This window comes from Balaenoptera ricei, chromosome 9 (genome assembly GCF_028023285.1).
Source record: "Balaenoptera ricei isolate mBalRic1 chromosome 9, mBalRic1.hap2, whole genome shotgun sequence".
Taxonomy (NCBI): domain Eukaryota; kingdom Metazoa; phylum Chordata; class Mammalia; order Artiodactyla; family Balaenopteridae; genus Balaenoptera; species Balaenoptera ricei.
The window spans coordinates 69377575-69399306 of record NC_082647.1 but is presented as its reverse complement, the minus strand read 5'-3'; the positions used below and the strand labels follow the sequence as shown (position 1 = coordinate 69399306).

At 34.1% G+C, this 21732-nt stretch overlaps 1 protein-coding gene across 1 annotated transcript in view; it reads left to right on the top strand.

Moving 5' to 3' along the window:
- The window catches only part of AGMO (alkylglycerol monooxygenase), a 336098-nt gene that overhangs the window by 170643 nt on the left and 143723 nt on the right, over positions 1 to 21732 (top strand). Inside the window, exon 12 of the mRNA XM_059932831.1 lies at positions 4825 to 4930. Within this exon, the coding sequence (XP_059788814.1) occupies positions 4825 to 4930 (106 nt within the window). The remainder of the gene's footprint in view (positions 1 to 4824; positions 4931 to 21732) is intronic.

The following is a 21732-nucleotide window of genomic DNA, read 5'->3' as shown; positions in this document are numbered from 1 at the left end:
TTGAATCTGAGTTGCAGAACCCATGAATATGGAGGGCCAACTGCATATTTAAAGTTTATGGCCTTTACCCTCACACAGCATAGTATTTAATGATTCCAGTTTTAAATACTACTCTGGCCAGAAAATACATTCACTTGAACAATTTTAAATTGCTTTTATGGCTGAAGGTATATAGCAAAATACCCACTTGTTATTGCTTAGTATTTATCAATCATTAAAATTAATACTAATAACAATACTTATGTACTTAATATGTGCCACAGAATGCTTAATTATTTCTTGCAACACTTTAAGATAAGAATTACTATAAACTCCATTTGACAGGTTATGAAAGTCAGACAGAAGAACAGTAAGAGATAGAACAGAACACAAACCCAAACAATATGACTCCAGAATTCACATATTATAGAATTTACATATAACTGTGAAAAATGGCAAAAAAGCTCAGTCATTCTTGAAATCTTATCATCGTTTTAGTGTAATTGTTTTTCAAGTAGGTAACCAATAGCCAGATTACTTTCAGGAAATTTTAAATGTAAAAGTCCAGTAAACATGCATTTAATTTATATTGAATATCATGTCACTTTCCTAAGAAATGCTTAATAGCTGCTCTGGAATATCAGTAGATTCTGAAGTTTCATCAAGATCCAGGTCCAAATGGTTAATGGAACTGTGTACAATATGCCTTCGCTATAAACATTTGGTAGAGTGATGCGGCTGGCACACTTCACATAGTCATGTGTAAACGGTGTATAGAATTTTAAACGTATTTCCTTCTATAGTTTAAAAATTGTGTTTATTTTATCATTTAACTTGTTTGGCTTTCCATCCATCCCTACTTTTCTATACTAGAAATAAAATACATACTAAGCCATAAGAAGAGAAAATGAAAAACTGAGTCACAAGATAATCTGAAATAATTACCCAGATCCAAAGAATCAGGATCACATTTTAAAGATCACAATTCTGTTGGTTCCATATACGTAGTAAAATTATCAGTCAGCCAATAACAATAGCATAGTTTTATGTTTTTAATGAAGATTTTGTTGTTTCCATGGATACAAATAAATAGGCCAAATAAGCAAGCTATTGATTTTATCACAGTATATCCTATGATACATTAAGTTATTCTTATTGTATATATTTATATAAAGTCTCCCCTGCCTCTGGCCTTATTGATATTTTTAAAGTGCTGAAAGAAAATTACTGCTAACCTGTAATTCTATATCCAGCAAAAATGTAGGTGAAGTAAAAACTATTTATACAAATTTCTATAGCAAGCTTCACATTTGATAGTGAAATGTTGAAAATTTTCCTTTGAAACTGAGAAGCAGTTAGATATGCTCGTTATTTAACACTGGGCTGGAAACTGTCAGTGGAGAAAGGAAAGAGAAAGAAAGAAAAGCCATAAGGATTTGAAAGGAATTAATTAATTAATTAGAAATTTAATTTATGTTAATTAATCTAAAATCTAATTAGTGAATTAATTAGAAAATCTAAGGAATCTATAGGGGATTTATTCAAATTAATGGATGAATTTCAGAAAAGTTTTAAAGAAATTATCATCAACGATATTTTTATGTGCTAGGAAATGTAAAACTTTATGCAATAGCATCAAATATATCAAATACCAAGAAAAACCAATCCTAAAAAAATGAGTGCAAAATCTCTAAACTACACTATAGAACTATTGAAATACTGTGAAAAATAAAGAATTTTTAAAATTGGAGAGATAACTATATTCATAAATTAGAATCCTCAGTATTGTAAAGATTACAATTTCAGCAATTGATTTACATATTCAGTGCGATTTGAATTAAAATTATAAAAGGTCTCTTCTTTGTGGAATTTGACAAAGAAGGCTCTTTCTAAAATACATGTATATGAAAATGCAAAGGCCCAATAATAGCCAGCACAATCTTGAGATTTTTTTACAATGGCAGGAGTTGAGCTACTGGCTATCAAGATTTATTATAAAGCTACAGTAATTAGACATGTTTTATTGGCATAAAGATTAGGACAGAGAACCTAGAAACAGATCTATGCATATATATGGACTTGATTTGTGACAAAGGTGTCCCTGCAGAGCTACGGGAAAATGCTATCTTTTCAATAAATGGTCTTAGAAAAACTGGATTTCCACATAGGAATAAGAAAAATAAACTTGACAAATATTTCACACCATAAAAAATTAATTCTGGGGTCAGGGGATTGCAGATTTAAAAGTGAGAGGAAAGCCAGTACAGATTCTAGCAGATAGTATAGTAACATATCTCTATAACCTTGGAGTAGGTAAAAATATTAAATGGTCCACAGAAATCCCTAATCACATAGATAAAATTGATGAATTAGTTTAGAATAATATTACGGAAGTCAGTTCTTCAAAAATTAACCCTTATTAAGACAGTACAAGAGTAAAATTTTCAGGTAGGAGATGGTATTTGCCAATTTTTATAAGCAACAAAGACCTTGTATCACAAATGGCTAAAATCAAAAGAATTGACAATACCACCAGTTGGAATGCTCACACCCTAAAGGAGGCAGTTTATATTGTGATACCTAATTTGAAAAACTGTTTGAGAATTTTACTAAATTTGAATATATGTGTGTGTGTGTGTATATATATATATATATATATATATATATATATATATATATATACACACACACACACCCTATAACCCGGCCATTCAATTCCAGATATATACTAACAATGCACCCAAAAATCATGTGAAAGAATGTTCAGAAAGCATTGTTCCTAATAAACAAATGTGGCCAACAATCCAAATGTCCTTCACAAGGTGAATGGATGCATGAATATTCGTCTGTTCACACAATGGAATAATGCACGAGTGAAGAATAAGCTACTGCTGCATGCAGAATCGTAGATGTATCTCACTAAAAACACTGATTGAAAGATGCTAAATACAAAAAGGTGCACACAATATAATTTCATTTACAAAAAGTAAAAAAAAAGATAAAAGAACAGTTTTTAGAAATTTATGCTAAAGCAATAAAAATATAAGTAAAAGAGAGCAAGAAATGGTATGATTACCATAAATGATAAACTAACAGGTTGTGATTCTTTTTGCAACAGAGGGAGGGTGGAAGTATTGAGGAGGTGAGATGTCTTTGGGGGGGCTACTATTGAGTGGTGGTTATATGGTTGTTTATTTGTTGAAAATCATTGAGCTGCATATTTCTGTTTTGTGTACTTCTCCCTATGTATGTTTCATTTCACAATATAAAGTTAAACAGTAAACGATGGAACAGAAATTAATAAAAATAAATGTGTTTTAAATTAGAAATTTTATTTTCTGTTTTATCACTGAAAATTACCCAAATATCAATTTAAAAAATAATAGTTTACAGTAATGAAATAGATGATTTTACAAGGGAAAAAATTTCTTAATTTTTTTTCACATACACAAAAATCACATTACTTGGATGCAAATGAATCACGAACTGTCACCCTGTTTTAACTGTGTCTAAATTATTTGGTAGAAATGTGTTGTCTTTTTTTTGCACAAAAATGTTATATTCAATTTTATAGAAACAACATGTCATCTTTTTTTTTTAATTTTATTAAATTATTTATTTATTTTGGACTGCGTTGGGTCCTCATTGCTGCGTGCAGGCTTTTCTCTAGTTGTGGTGAGCGGAGGCCACTCTTCGGTGTGGTGAGCAGGCTTCTCATTGTGGTGGCTTCTCTTTTGTTGCGGAGCATGGGCTCTGGGTGCGTGGGCTTCAGCAGTTGTGGCACGTGGACTCAGTAGTTGTGGCTCGTGGGCTTTAGAGCGCAGGCTCAGTAGTTGTGGCGCACTGGCTTAGTTGCTCCGTGGCATGTGGGATCTTCCTGGACCAGGGCTTGAACCCGTGTCCCCTGCATTGGCAGGTGGATTCTTAACAGCTGCGCCACCAGGGAAGTGCACAACATGTCATAATGGATGGCAGAAGAATTTTTTAAGCTTAATAAATACACTATTTTAGATTTTTTAATACTTTTTTCTTTACCTCTATATTCTAAATTAACTAAATAAAATATAGCTTTATTATAATGACATTAATTCAATAATGTTTTATTAGAAAATTCACCTTTCATAAAAATACCATTTGTCTTTTATGAAAATATTTAATTATACAATAAATGTTGGTTGACTATCATATGAAGTCTATTTTAATCGGATAAAGTAGTTGTTCATTCCTATTATTGTAAGGCAATTTATAAATGCCTATCTGTGTGACCCTCAACTCCATTTTAAATACATATACCTATTTTATATGTTAGAGTTTGAATTTCAAGAATACTATATATAATGAAAATATTCAACAAAATAATTAATAAAGATCTATGCTGCCTATCATGTTAGACTTAACTACACATTGTCATGTTCCCAATATTTCATAATTTGAGCGTTCATTATTTTAGAGTACTGTCGTTAACTATGTCAGTCCTCCTAAGAAGTCATTTATTAAATGAATGAAGTTTGAAGGTATTGGGTGAGTGAGGGGAGTCTAGTCTTGAAACCCTAGAAATTTATTTGTCTAATATTTTATTTATTAGTTGAAAATGTTTCACCCTAATTCAGCAATTCTCAAACTAAGCAATAAATTGATAAAGAATAGATTTTCTTTAAAAAGGTGCGTTTTGTGTCTTAGTTTAATGCCCGTTTTCAAGCAGCTTCAGAGGCATATGCTCCTCAAATATATTAAAATACTATGTGTTTCTTGAAAATTAATATAAATGCATATCACTGTATTAATTATACCAGGTAATAAAGAGCATATTTAAAGCTAATGGATGTAAATGACATTTTATTTCAGACCTAAGGCAGCTGTTCTGGAAACTTTCCGTTGCTTGGTGTTCCTAATGCTGTGTAGATTGGGTCATCTGAAGCCTTTCATCCCTTCTTTGTCATTTGCTTTTGAGGTAAGATATTTGCTTTAGGTAGCTATAGCAGGATTAAACATCTGTTGCATATTTAATTCATTCATTCAACAATGTTTTTGTCTATTTATTTTGTGAGTAGTATTTGTGGGAAATTTTTACCCATTCACTTACTTGCCAGTACTTATTTGTTGTGTCACCTTGAGCTGGTTAATATTGTTGAGTCTCAGTTTTTTGGTCTCTAAATTTGGATCGATACTATTAACCTTCATAAAGTGGTTGGACAAATTGCATTGCATGATGTTTATAAAGAAAGTAGGCCATGTAGTTGTTTCTCAACAAGTGGTAGAAGTGACTTTACAAAAAGTTCTTGGCAGAGACTCTGCCATTTGAGATTTTTCTTTTTAGGCTGTTAAAGTGAAAATTGTGACTAGGATGTTTTGTAATTACTTGCGAGAGTTAATAATTCTATAGAAATAAAATCATTATAATTGAGATTTTTGTACAACTGAAAAATATGTTTAATTTGACCTGTTAGGATTAAAACTTATCTTCCAAGAACACTGAACTTTTGGATTCATATTTATGGTTTTGAATCTTAGATAAAGATTAAAAAACATAATTCTCATCACTAATGTTTTCATGGATATGGTTTTATTCTTTTAAATCAAGGGTTATATTGTTTAACTTTGTTGCTGAGCAACCTGCCAACATCCTCGGAATGTGCATTGTGTAACCTTATTTAAGCATGAAACATAAATGCTAACATTCTCTCCAGTGTTAACTGGAGAGAAAACTGAAAGAGACAGTTTCATAATTGAGCAATAATTATAAGTTGGGACAGACTCTTTGGAAGACAATTCAGTGATATTTATCAAATTACAAATACTCATACCCTTTGACCCAGGATTCCACTCGAAGGAATTTGTGCTACACAAATGATACGCTCACACGTGTGCAAATTGATGTATATGCAAAATCAGTCATTTGTAATGGAATGACTGAAAACAACCTAATAGCCATTAATAGGGAACTGCTTAAATTTTGTGGTTCACTCATAAAGTAGAATATGCATTTACCAATGGAAAGATCAAAGTTTTTAATACCAGTATGGAGCATTTATAAAAAATACATATATATTTGAGCTTGCTGCATCATGTGTGTATATATTAAACAGAGAGAGAGAGGGGGGAAAAGAGAAAGAAAGAATAAAACATGAAACAGGAGAATCTGTGAAGTATGCTACCATACAAGGCATATAAGTATAAAAATGAAGAAGGGGAGTTATATGCATATAAATGTACAAATGTTTTTACATGCATGTAAATGTATCAAGAAATATAAACAAGATCCTTACACGTGGTTGCCTGTGGGAAAGTGAATTGTGTGACTAGAAGAAAGGAATAGGGGGAAGATTCTTCATTAAGTTAATATTTTTTGGTACCTTAACATTTCTGAACCATGTAAATATATTTCCAATTTTTAAAAAATCTAAATTAAAAAAATGAAGTATTAAATCTTAGTACCAGGATCTTGGATATCATCTAATCTAACATATATATTTAAATAGGCATTAAATAAAGTTAATATGTCTACATATATTTTGTTTCTTGAGGTTACAACCTAAAATCAAAATAAAGAAGCATAAATTGTACATGTTTAATGAAGTTTAGAAATATAAATGCAAAAAAAACCCCTTAAAAATAAAAAAATTTTAGCATTTTCACATGCTAAAGGCATGTGAGGGAAGGCATTCTAATTGGAGGCATGAAGGAGAGTAATTCCATTTAATGAACCTACTCTTGGGTATATTGTGGTAGTTTATCTTAAATGCTCCAGAGCAAAGAGAGAATGTAGGTGCTTTAAGTTGTCCGTGTTGCAAACGTGAAAATGTATAGTTACAAAAAACACTGGGGTTTTTGATGGTGGGATAGTGAAGGGCAGTGTAGTGTGTCCAGCTTTTGAGGGTGATGAACTCTAGGGGTGAAACGCTATCTGTTTACTTAAATTACTCAGTAGGTGAAAGTGAATGTTAGGACTTGAGCTTTGAAGCCATATTGTCTGAATTTGATTCCTGGCTCAGGAACTTACTTTCTGTGTGTCCTTGGGCAGTTATTTGATTGCTTAAATATTCTTGGCCTTAACTTCCTCATCTGTAAAGGGATAAACTAATAATGTCTATCAAATAGGGTTTTGAGAATTAAGTGAGATAATCTATGTAAGAGATTTAGTACAGTGCTTAACACATAGTACATGCTTAATAAATGTTAGGTGCTATTATTGTTATTTTATATGAACTTAAGGATCCCTTGAAATAATTTTTTGGCTTGCCACGAGATCCAAAAGTCAAGTTTGGGAACTACTGACATAGGGGTTGGGAAGGAGCAGCAATGTTGAACTTAATGTTATGGTAATGAATTCTTAGCCTGACACTCACTTTTTTGGACATTGGACTCTGCCTCAGGTCATTCACCTGTAAAATAGGTTTAACGAGAGCTAATATGCATGGAGCTCATACTATGTTCTAAAAGACTTACCTGCATTATTCCGTTTAGTCTTCGTATCAAACTCATGATGTGGTTACTATTTTCATAATGGAAAACTGCGTAACAGGTTGAATCACTTGTTTGAATTCACATAGGTAATACGCAAACAAGTCAGGATACAGCAAAGGCAGTCTGACACCATAGCTCTTGATCACTAAGCAATGTTTTCTTCCAGGTATTGATAGCAGTACCTCAAGGGGTTTAGATGAAATTTCAGATGCAATGTAATAAAAGTACCTTGAAAAATGTGGAGAGCTAAAAGGTCTTATCCATTTAGCTGCAAAGTGTCCTGAAAAGACTAATAGTTTGAACAAGTTACCTCTGAATTATCTTTGGTTTATGATTCAAGGAAGGGAGGACCATGGCCAAATCTTTCAAGCTGCTTACCTATTCTTTCCAGAAAGGCACACACATGGCCAGTTCTTCAAGAGCAGATATTGCCTGTGATTTGCCACTAAAACATTTCCTTAAAGTGGTATAGTAATGATATCTACTCCATATGGCTTGGTGGAAAAATTAAACGACACAAAGGAAGAACATAGGAAGCACTTGATACATTTTAATTATCATTATTCATATTACTATTATTACTGCTATTATTGTTGTTATAAAAAGTATTTGTACTACTATTATCATTATTAAAATATTATTGTTATTAACCACTGAATTTCTGAGGTTAAATCTGAATAAGTCTTCTCTGACCAGAGGTCAACAACTATATGGTAAAGACTGGGCAAGTATTTTATTATCAACATTTTTACCTGTGAAATAGGCTTTTTTCCACTTCTTTTTAAAGTTCAAAAATTTTAAAATTAAAACCAGTTGCCAAATCTTGTTTCCTAATTGTGAATTTCAAATTTGTGTTTTCCTAACCTTTTTATTTCTTAGAACTTTATGTAAATCTTTGCCATTTATCAGAGTTTTACTAAAACTGTTCTTTGCACCCCACAAGTTGTACAGAAACCTAATGAATGGCCTCAGTGACTCCATTCAATATGAATTAGGACTGACTGACTAGGAGTGATTATCCTACAAGGATACAATGTTCTCATCATTTTTCTTTGAAGCTATCATTAGAATCAGAGACATTGAAGCAATTTATCCTTTCTTTTATAAATCAATGTTGTATGTATTGCCAACATCAGCTTGTAGCCCTATGACTCTTCTCTATTTATCTCGAAGGCTGGTTGGAGGTTGTCTGTTATATTGCTTTATTATGCAAGCCAAATTCCATAGGTGTGCATGACAGTCCTACGTTATGTATGTAGGACAACGTTAAACAGTCCTACGTTAAACAAGCATACTGCTGACCACACCTATTCAGCTAAAAACACATACACAGAAGCACACACAGACTGGAAAATTGACCTTAAATTATTTTTCACTTAGATTATAAAAGCGCTCTTAGGTAGTTACAATTCTGAGTCAGAAATACAAGGTATAATTTGAATCTGATCCTGTGACTTCCATGTGGAAGTTTTATTCCCTTTAGCCTGGATCCACAAGAACATTAAGTAAGGATGTGGTGCTCTTGCTATTTATAAATAAAATTTACTGGTATACAAGTGCATAGTTGTCTATCTAGTGCATGAAATGATTAGTCCATGCCCTTGTACATTTCTTCTTGGATAGATCAATCAATATCTTGACTGACTCACATACTTTTTAAAAACTTGCTGTTTTATGTATAAGAAATTTGACAGAAAAACAATCACCTCACTGTTTCATTCACTCATTTCTCACTCACATAAGCAACACATTTTTTTTTTTTGCTGGCTCAGGTGCAATTTGTTTTTTCTAAGATCACCTATGAATTTGTGATTGATTTAACTTGCATCAGTAATGTTAAACATGTCTAACCTGATAGACACTTAAAGAGAAGATAGCAAGGTCGAAGATGAATAAATATTTTTATAAGTATATAGGTATATAAGATAATGGGAAATACTTGTTTGCATATATTTTGATACTATGTATATTTTGTTTCACATAACTTTTTATTTAATTGAGGAGATAATTTAGGGTACTGGAAAAAAACATTGGCTTTGAAGTCACACAAATCTAAATGCCATCTCCAGCTCTGCCAACTGGTTGTATGGCCTTGAGGGATTATCTAAAATAACCACACCTTCATTCCCTCAACAAACAGGAGAATAAAAAACTTATGGAAGTTGTTTTTATATTCAAAAGAGTAAAGAGGATAGTCTGTAGAACCTACCATAATATCTGGCATGTAAGTAATAATTATATCCACTTATCTATACCGTATTCACACACACACTACATACACATACACGTATTTAAAACAATGTTTTGAGAACTAGGGCATTAAAAGCAATGAAAGCAAAAGCCTGAGAATAACTGCTTATTAGTTGATTCCAAAAGAACATGCAATGTCTATAAATTTAGACCTCAGAAAAACCCTAAATTCTTACAGTTTTTGCTTGAATCATTAAAATGGAAACACATCACTGTTAAATGGTGAACCAACTTATATTTGCTGAAGATGTGCACAAGAGGGGAGTAGAATTTGAACAAGCAGAGGGGAAGGTGGAGAGCACTTGACTGAAAGGAGATTACAGTGAAAGGTCTGGAAGCAGGGGTGGCCAGGGACTGTTTGAGTGATGAGATGAACCTAGTGACAACAGCCCAAAGAGTGGGTCCTAATAGGAGGTAAACACATGCTCACAGAAGACAGAACCAGCCTGCCTAATGCTCTAAGTGGCAAAAAGAAACGTTTATTCAACACTTACTGAACGCCTGATCCAGCAAAAACATAGCAAAAGCCTTCCCTTTGTGAGCTCTATTTTAATCGGTGTATTAATTTTTGATTGCTGTAAAAAATTACCATAAATTTGGTGGCTTAAAACAACACACATTTACTGTCTAACAGTTTCCATGGGTCAGGAAGTCAGACACAGTTTCATTCTATACTCTGCTCTCTGCTCGGGATCTCAAAAGGCTGCATTTCAGGTATCCGCTAGATTGTGTTCTCATCTGGAGGCTTATCTGTGGAAAAATCCACTTCCAAGCTCACTCAGGTTGTTGACAGAATTCATTTCCTTGCAGCTGTATGACTTAGGGCCCCACTTTCTGTGGCTTTTGACTGGAGGCTGCCCTGAGGTCCCAGAGGCCGCCCGCAGGTCCCTGCCACGTGGGCTTCCTCCGCATGGCCGTCTACTTCATCAAAGCCCAAAGAGAAATGCTTCTTCAGGAAAGGCTCAGGGCCCCTTTGAAGGATTTTTACCTGATTCAGCCAGGCTCATCCAGGATACTCTACTTTTATCAAATGAAAAAGTAGATGTCCTCTTAGTGCCCTGACCACATTTTCTACTGCTTTCCTTCTTGCTTGCTCAATTCCAGGCATGTGCAGTGTTCTAGAAACATGTTCAGTATACCCTGCCTCAGTACCTTTGCTCTTGATTTTACCTTCGCCTGCTCTTTCCCAGGAATCCACATGAGTTTTGCCCTCATATCAGGTCTTACCTGAAATGCCACCAGCCTTGCTTGGGTACCATGTTTGTTGTTGTTGTTATTTTCTAATTTTGCCTCGTCCACCCCTGATTTAATTTTCCCCTTAGTATTTATATGTGTATAAGTATTTGTCTGAATTATTGTCCGTACTCTCTCCAACTGTGGCAGACAGAACCTTGAGTGACCCCATAATCCCTGCCTCTGCTGCTTATGACCTGTCAGCCTATATAATCCCCTCCCCAAGAATGTGGGTGAGACTTGTGAATGCTTCTAGCCAATAAGAGTATGGTAAAGACTTCAACATTTATTTATGGATTCAGTAAATGTTGAGTGAACACTGCCAGCACCTACTCCACAGCTATAATCACCCAAATGGGGGAGAGCAAGTTGTTGGAATTTTCACCTTACATAGAATGCTGAGTTAACTATTGAATACTTCATATAACAACGCATGCATATTCAGATGTCCCTTGTTATCCAAATGGTTGATCAAAATGCGCGTATCAGGAAGTGAAGGGAGGTTTAGCAGTTCTTAGCAGCATCGTGTTGCATGGAGTCTTCCTTTCTTCTTCCTTCTTTTTAGTAAAATTCAACCTTCTTTGGTGTTTAAGTTATCTGTTCCCACAAAACAAACCAACCCCAAATTTAATGGCTGAAAATAATGAAGATTTATGATTTCTCACGATTCTGTGCTGTTTCTACCGCTGTTTTACTATAGGCTCACTCATCAGGCTGTATTCAGCTTAAGGGTCAGCTGGGCTGAATGTACACAAGAGTCACATAAGGGGGTGTCCATTTTGGCTGTTGATGGGAACACCTTTATTTTCACTCCACAAGACCTCTCTCCAGTGGACCAGACCAGGTTTTTTTTGTTTGTTTGTTTTTTAATTTTTAGTTATTTATTTATTTTATTTATGGCTGTGTTGGGTCTTCGTTTCTGTGCGAGGGCTTTCTCTAGTTGCGGCAAGTGGGGGCCACTCTTCATCGCGGTGCGCGGGCCTCTCACTATTGCGGCCTCTCTTGTTGCGGAGCACAGGCTCCAGACGCGCAGGCTCAGTAGTTGTGGCTCACGGGCCTAGTTGCTCCGTGGCATGTGGAATCTTCCCAGACCAGGGCTCGAACCCGTGTCCCCTGCATTGGCAGGCAGATTCTCAACCACTGCGCCACCAGGGAAGCCCCCAGACCAGGTTTTTAACCTGGCAATTTCAGGATCATGACAACTGAATCTGCCACACTTCTTTTTTTTTTTTTTTTTTTTTAAACATCTTTATTGAAGTATAATTGCTTCACAATGGTGTGTTAGTTTCTGCTTTATAACAAAGTGAATCAGCTACAGATATACACACGTTCCCATATCTCCTCCCTCCCGCATCTCCCTCCCTCCCACCCTCCCCATCCCACCCCCCCAGGCGGTCACAAAGCACCATGCTGATCTCCCTGTGCTATGCGGCTGCTTCCCACTAGCTATCTATTTTACATTTGGTAGTGTATATATGTCCATGACACTCTCTCATCCTGTCACATCTCACCCCTCCCCCTTCCCATATCCTCAAGTCCATTCTTTAGTAGGTCTGTGTCTTTATTCCCATCTTGCCACTAGGTTCTTCATGGCCTTTTTTTTTTTTTTTTTTCCTTAGATTCCATATATATGTGTTAGCATACTGTATTTGTTTTTCTCTTTCGGACTTACTTCACTCTGTATGACAGACTCTAACTCCATCCACCTCATTACAAATACCTCCATTTCATTTCTTTTTATGGCTGAGTAATATTCCATTGTATATATGTGCCACATCTTATTTATCCATTCATCCGATGATGGACACTTAGGTTGCTTCCATGTCCTGGCTATTGTAAATAGAGCTGCAATGAACATTTTGGTACATGACTCTTTTTGAATTATGGTTTTCTCAGGGTATATGCCCAGTAGTGGGATTGCTGGGTCGTATGGTAGTTCTATTTGTAGTTTTTTAAGGAACCTCCATACTGTTCTCCATAGTGGCTGTATCAATTTACATGCCACACTTCTTGAAGCCTAGGCTCTGGAACTCAAAAAGTGTCATTTCTTCCATATTCCATTGGTCAAAGAACATCACCAGGCCAGCCATTGTTCAAGGAGTAGAAAGATAGACTCCATCTCTTGATTAGAAGAGCAGGCAATTATAAAAGGGTATGATGAATTTATGGCCATTATCCAATCTACCACACTTGGGTTTTATATTATTTAGGTTCATCTCACAATAATGATTAGTATATCACAGGATGTAGACATATTTGCCTGAAGCCATCTTAGTTGGTTCATTTCAACTGTACATCTGTCCTCGTTATGAATGTGGAGAATAGACTGCACCCAACTTTTTTTCATGAAATATATGCTAGTCTGCCATAAACATACTTATGGATTTATGTGGAAAAATAACACACGCGCACCGGCACGCACGCGCGCGCACACACACACTGACTTATGATATTCAGTATAGAGCAGTTTTGACTAATCTATTTCAATATTATTCAAACCTCAAATATTTCTATCAACCGTACAAAGTTTGCATTTATGAAAAGTACCTATATGTTTTAAATAATACCTTCTTCATATCAACTCATAATTTTTCCATTATATAGTATTTATTATACATTAAATTATATAAAATAGTTTTTAAAAGACAAAATGAAAACCACCCACCTTAAAAATAAATATTACAATACCAATGAAGTATTGTTAACACTATGATGTGCTACCTGGGTGATCCTGCTCTATATCACACTCCCACAGATACTACCATTGTTTTGTACTTTGTGTTTATCATTGCCATGCTTTTTCTAAACAAATTCTAATTTTTTCATATATTCTTAAATTTATCACTAAGCAATATTTGATTTATTTTAAAACTTTGAGTAAAACAAAATATCATATATGTATAGTTTCCTGCAATTTCCTTTAATTTACTGAATGTTTTGTTTCTAAAATATAGCCTTTTATTGCATGTATTTGTAGTTTATGTACATTGTATGACTATATCCAATATCCATCCTCTAATGTTTGTTTCTAGCTTTTACTTTTACAATGCTGCAATGAAAATTCGTGCACAGATCTTGTAGTGCACATGGCATATATGTAGTTTCTCTGGGGTTATACAACTAGATGTGGAATTGTTGGATTGTAGGAAATGTGGCCCGATTACATTCCTAAGAGAATGCTAATTTGTTTTCCAAAGTTATTGTAAAATTTACCACTAAAAGAGTATAAATTCCCTCCCCAAAGTCAGAATTGTCGGCTTTCTTAACTTTTGTTCATCTGGGGGATTAAATGATATCTCATTGTATTCCTAATCACCATCTTCTTGTTTATTACTGAAGGTGATCATTATTTCATCTTCATTGGTTATTTATGTTTCTTTTCCAGTGATATGCACTTGCATGTCATTTACCCATTTTTTCTGTTTGGTTGTTATTTAGTTCTTCTGCTTTTTAGAAATTCTGTGTACGATACCATTCCTTCGTCGTTTATATTTGTTAAAAGTATCTTTCCCCAGCTTGTAGTTTGTCTCATTGCCCCTGGATTGAACTCAGATAGGTTTTATTTCCACACAGTAATGCCCTATAATAGTATACTACCTCCACACGTAAACATGATACTACCATTCATTATTACTAATTCTGATAAACATATACTTTTTCTTATATACATAGTGCTAAATATATCCAGCTACAGTTTTTTCTGTAACTACCAGTGTAAGCCTATATGAATCTTGGACAGGGTTATGAATCTAGTCTACAATTATGCAAAAATAAAAAGCTAACATATAATATGAAGTTTAATTCCACAAGCCTGACTTCTTTAGCAAGGTTTATTGGCTGTTTGAATTTTAAATACATAGATCAGAATTTCCCCTATCCTTTTTTAAGAGAAAGTACTCAAAGTTAATTCAGAATCTTTACATTATATCAAAACTGCTAAAATACTGAAATGCTCCTATGTCCGTAATGCTATGTTACAGAGAATATATGAGTCTTCTATTAAACAACCCAAGTATTAGCCATTATTTTCTGTTCATTAGCTATTTATCCAATAGGTGAATATAAGCCACTTCACCAGCCAGACCACAGTTCCAGAATGTAATCCCTTTTGTACTCTTTAAATTAAGAAATTTGAAAATAACCTGCATGTGACATATTAGAGTATATGTTTTATAGGACATAAGAGATTTTTATTTTTAGGAAAATATGCAACATTCACGGAATAGAATAAAATACACAAACCTTGAGTTTATTAGCAAATTTCCTTTAGATTTTTTTGTGTGTTCATATAAGAAAGTTTTTCACTCTTCTGCCTTCACCTCTAATTCAATTTAAGTATCATTGCCACTTTCTTTTAAAATGTTTTTATTCTTTCACTCTCCCTTATATTCCTTGCATTTTTATTATCTAAAGATATAAAATTTTCAATGTATATCACATACAAACAGCAAATACTCTGTTCCAGGTCCTGTGCAGAGAGCTTTATGTGTGTAAACTCCTTGACAATGCACATGTATCTCTCATGTCCATTCATATACTGTTCTATAAGAGTGGATAGAACATAGATAATGCATTGAATGTGGAGCAGGATGAGTAGCAAGTGAAAATAAACTGATTGGGGTGATTTATATGAGGCTCCTTTTTAAAAACTCCTCTCCACTGCCTGTGTTTTTTCTAGAAATAATTACTTTTTCTTTCTATGAGCAACAAAATACTTGGTAACCAAAATAAAACAATATTAGAATATAGTACTGCTTTTTCTGTTTTACGATAGCACAAAGAGACTACATTTGACACAGTGGATTGTAGATGATCACATTAAAATTCCTGAAATTTACTGGCCCTAGTATGAGATTTTTAAAATAAATTTTGAATCTACGCACAAGAAAATATTAATCCCTGATCGTTTTCTATGTATCATCTTTTCCTATTAAGATGGTTAAAAATTAAGAGATATAAATATATCTTATATTTTTACCCACCTGTCCCTTCTCCCTTAGGCTTTTATTTGAAAAGTACTAGCCTGGGCATCTACAAAGTACGGTTGCTTTTGCAAATACTTTATCTTCAAGGAAATTTTCACCATCAAGCACTTTTCCCCACATTTTAATATCATATGAATTATGAGGAACACTAATTTTATGTATTTCTGTTAACTTATACTCAAGTCATCAAAGCATAGGTATTTTATGGAAATTTTTAGGTCAAAATATATTGAGTTTTTAAAAAATATTTTAAATGCCTTTCTTTTTGTTTAGTTTTTTTTCCTTGCTTTTGCTTTTTGCTTGTTTCACTTTTCTTGTTTGAAAACAGGAAGTGATTACTTGCCCAGAGATTAACTAGAAGAGAAAACATGTTGAATTTATTTCGATATCACAAACTTTGGAATTTTGAGTGAGTTCTAAAATGGATACCATCTCTCTTAATTATATTGCTTAGATAAAAACAAAAATTTAGGAATGTTAGAAGTCTAGCGATCTGCATCGCCCCTTCCTGACCACTGAACCAGTTTCCATCCTGTTGACTCACATCACTCTACATTTTTCATGGCTGTCCTTTTACCTGACTTATTTGTGGGTATAATCTACCAATGTCAGAATAGTGAATTACGAGCAGCAGCTTAAGGTAAACATCATTTACTCATAAGAAATTATTTCCACATCACCTTGGTTTTCGACTTGGCATTTAAAAAAAAAAGAAACCCTGTCCCTTTTTATAATCACCTGTTTTACATTTGAAATAACAAAGAGCCTCGAATTTTGCCTTCTCTAGTCTGAGTGTGCCACGCGCTGTGCTATGATTTATGACCTGAGCATCCAACACTCTCCATATACACTAACAAGATGGCCCACCGCGTTTGAAATATATCCCCCAAATGAAAGCAAACATAGCCTTGTGATATAAAGCCTTGTCTTCATGCAAGGAATTAAACATACACAAGTTCTAATTTTTAGTCTTTCTTTTTGCGTTGCCTTTAAGAATGGCTAAAATAAGTTAAGATCCATGGGTGGACAGGATTTCACACAGTAGATGAGGGCTCTAAGGGGAATCCTGACCCTGAGAAAAAGGTGCAGGGATACTTGGCGGAATGTCAGCATGGTTTCCACTAGTACATGACAGGGACTCATTATGGGCTTGCTGTTGCCTGTAAGCTGGTTTCACTACCATCAACTATGAGGCCAGAATGCCTGGTTCCAGATGCTCTCGCCAATTGACCGTAAAATTGCTATGCATTTCTGGCCAAACCCAAGATTTTAAAAGCTCCCCTTCCCCTCCCCTCAACACCCTAACCCCCAATTCCCCTAAAAAGCTGCTCATTATTCTTCCTTTGCCCCCTGATCTCAGCAAAAGAAATACTTCTGGAATCAATTAGAAATGTCTGCCCTTGATGAGGTTTGCACGTGAGTTTGGAGTTGTGAGGCTTTGATAGTGGCAGCCAACAGCTGCAGTTTCAGGTGGTAAAATCTAAGAAGGAATTTTCCAGGGTTTATTTACCGTCATAAAAATTTTTTAAATAGGCAAGACACGTTAGGAGACCGTCTCATATGCCTTTGAAAGTGAAGTTAAATTTGGATTATATATTTATTTTATCTACATTGAGCAAACTGGAGATCTCTGATTGGGGGAATCTTTCCATTGCTTTAATAGATTGTGTCAAATGCTTATAAATTCTGGAAATGGGGATCTCCTTTCTGAAGGTTAATGGTAAAAGAACATCTGTTATTTCTTCTGTCATATTAATTGCTTGACAAGTAAAGATAGTCAATGTTAAGGGAAATCAAAACCCATCTTCTGAAAATAATGTGAATTAATACTACGTTTGCCTACTCTTTTTCTCTCTAGCTATATGTGTATATGTTATTTAATAAAAACTATAATAAGAATTTTTTCCTTTTTAACTATAGTTATTTGGTAAGCTTTTATTAATGCTTATTTGATAAGATGCTATAAGCTTCTTTTTATATTTTGTGTCCAATTAAAGCAATCAGCTATTGTAGCATGAAAATGACATGATTTTCCTAAAGCCAAATTAAAAGGCAAAGTAACACAGGTATTCAAATTATCACTGGGCACATGTCCTTTTCTTTCCTTAAGTACATGACATGCTTCCTGGAAGTCTGCTTTTGTTTCTCCTGCTGGCTAAAAAGCAGAGAAAATTTCAACGGTACTTTTTTAGCACTAAAATTTTCACTCATGCCTTCAAGAAATATTATCAAATTTTTTTCTCAGAGGATCACCATTAAAAACAGAATTTTAGTTCCCAGAACTACCTATTACTTCTGTAGTCAAATGAACTTTAAGCACCTGTTATTTCCTCTTAAAGTATTGCAATTTCTACTTATATAATGGTGGAGAGGTATGTAGAAGGAATTTTGTGTCTGTTTCTCTGGTAGTATCTTCATATTTAACAGCAACAGACATAAGTTTAAATTTGCATTTTTATGAGAACTCTTTCCACATGTGCAGACATCTGCCTACCAGTTAGTCTGGTTTCTACATTGAAGTATATTAGTTAGTAAAACTAAATGAATAAATTACTGTATTATTGTGTACCTAATATATCATAAAATTTTATTATATTCATGGAATAACTTTAAGTAGGCTGAAAAACTCAGTTGCTTAAAATGCCTAATGTCACATGTATGCCACAATGTAATAAAGGTCAAAAAGACATATATTACCTAATAGTTTGCTGGATAAAGTAGCATACCAACAACAACAAGAACCAAAAGAAACAAGACTGAACAACTTAATTACCATCTTTCAAAAATAATGCCTCATTTATCCTTCTCAAGGTCCTCCGTATGCTCTGCATGTTATTGGTGAGCCAAACTTCCTTTTACTGAGTAAAACAAAAAAAGCTATATGCATCCTTTAAGAACATTCTAAAAGTTACCTCCTTGTGATCAACTTGTTACAGAAAGGAAAAGCTGACTAATTTGTTCATTCCTTTTCTCTGAGATGAAACATCCCGTGTGTTTTCTAAATATGTTCAGATCTAAGAGCAAAATCTGTCTGTTTAGTATTAAGCCCATCAATAGTTGCAAACCCGCTAATAACCATTTGGGCATGCAATCTCAGAGAAAAGGATCTAGCTGATGGAGAATTACCACCTGACACCCTTACTTGTGACTCCTAAGTTTGCTGTTTAAGTGGTATTATCTTCTCTTCACGCTTACATAATGGATCAGGGAATCAGCTGATACAGATTAAAAGCTAATATGGATTTTCAACACAGCTTATGCTGTGTTTTATATTATTCCTACCAAAATTCAATACTTGTAAGGAATTTGATCTAGTGTACAGCACAAGAGGATACTACCTCTTTTAAATTGTGTTTGTTTATGACAGTGTCTGATACTGGCTCAGCCTAGCTTTGTACAAGTGTTTAAAATACTGTGATGAGATGGAGAAAAAACTGGCATCAGGTTCCAGACACATGGATGTTATGAATTAACAACGTGAGGAAAGTCACTTAGTTCTCAGTTTCACCATCTGTAAAGTCAAGGGAATGAAGCTGATTTCTAAAGTTACTTCAATGTTTAAGGTTTCATACTGGCTATGTAATTTTTTAAAAACAGATTAAATAGATACTATTGGTTTACATTCATATGATTAATTCACTAAGAAGAGTGGGATTCTGAGGAATCTTTGGGAAATGAAGTATTGAGTCTATGAGATTTTTCAGTACCTGATGTGTGAGAACATAAAAGATAGGACTGGGACAATAATAATCCTAATCGTGCTTTGCGAGAATTTAATTGCACTTGCATATAATCACCACTTCACCCTTTTCAACCTATAGAGTCACTCCAAACAAATGAATAATCAAAATCGATTTTAAAAGTTTGCTTGCTATAAGTCCATTTTCCAAATAAGCTTTCTTACTGGTGATGATGGAGCTTAGAAGGGTTCCAGGCCAGTGGAACTGGAGTCAGGTCGTTGGAGTGGAGTCTGAAACAAATCTGTGACTGGGAGAACACTGGATATTGAAATACTAAACCCAGTATCTATGATATAAATTGAAAGCAAGTCTTTTAACAAGGCTCTCTGAGAATCCTTGTGCCAAAAACTGATAATAACTGTGCATAGTGTTATCAATATTCAGCAAGATTGTTATTGTCAATGTGCCTAGAGTAAAGGCAACCAGAGGAATATATTCCTTCCACTTTGTTCTCCTAAAGTGTCAATTATGAATCACTGAGGTGTCACTCACAGAAAGAAGCCTCAATGTGAGACACATGAGTGGTTTACAATAAGCATGTGAAAGTGTTTAATCAAAATACATTAGTCAGATAACTTAGAAAAAACTTTGTTTGCTCTTCCATTTTTTGTTAGTGATACTATGTGGAAATTGCAGTGCAAAAAAATATTTACCTCAGTTTGCTAAATATTCTTCAGATAATTGCTGAAGGCTATGGATAATTTTGTATTAGATTTCCGTTTATTTTAAAACCAACAACTAAAATGGTAGACTGATTTCAATGTGCAATGGTACTTTTAGCTCAGGCTTATTTCATTATTCCAGAGGAAAATCTTCCTATGAACATCAGGGAGATTCTTTATTTATATTTATCCTCAGTAATAATGGCCCTGAAAACGTAGGTTATCTGACTGTATGAATACACAAATGTTACAAAGTAGCAAATGGAAGGGACTGTAGCCAAAGCTATAGTAGATTAGTACATACTTGAGAATACCTGTTCCCAATTAACCATAGAATGTATTCCAGGTCATTACAGGTGTAAATATGACACCACCAAAAGAAACTAACAAAGCTTCAATAACTGACTCTAAAGAAATGAAGATCTATGAACTGTCAGACAAAGAATTCAGAATAATCTTCTTAAGGAAGTTTAGTGAACTACAAGAACGCACAAACAGACAACTAAACAAAACTAGGAAAACAATGTATGAATAGAATGAGAAGTTTGACAAGGAAATAAAAACCATAAAAAAAAAAAAAGCAACGGAAAAACTAGAGTTGAAAAATACAAAACCTGAACTGAAGAATTCAATAGAGGTTTTCAAAAATAGACGTGACCACACAAAAGAAAGATTCATCTACCTAGAGGACAGGACATTTGAATTACCCAGTCAAAGGATCAAAAAAAAATAAAAGAGCAAAAGAAAAAGTGAAGAAAGCCTACTATGGGAATGGTAATTATGGGATGCAATGAAAATATATAATATTTGCATTATGGGAATTCCAGAAGGAGAAGAGAAACATAAAGGGATAGAATATTTAATCAACAGTGGCTGAAACATGGGGAGAGAAATGGACATACAGATCCATGAGGCCCAAAGGCTCCAAATAGGTTGAAACCATATAGGACTAGTTAAATTGTCAAAAATCAAAGACTAAAAAATAATTTTAAGAGCAGCAAGAGAAGAGAAAAGTTATGTACGAGGTAACCCCCATAAAAGTATCAGTGAATTTCTCAATAGAAACTATTCTGGCCAGGAGGGAATGGTATGACATATTCAAAATATTGAAAGAAAATAACTGTCAACTGAGAATTCTATATCCAGTGAAGCTATTCTTCAGAAACAAAGTAGGGATAAAGACTCACGAACAAACAAAATAGACTTTAAACTAAAAATGGTAAAAAGAGACAAATAAAATCATTATATAATGATAAAGAGCTCAATCCATCAAGAAGATATAGCATTTGTAAATATTTATGCATCCAACAGTAGAGCACCTAAATATATAAAGCAAAATCTAACAGAGCTAAAGGGAGAAGTAATCAGTAATACAATAATAGTTGGGGACTTTAATCCCCACTCTCAATAATGGATAGA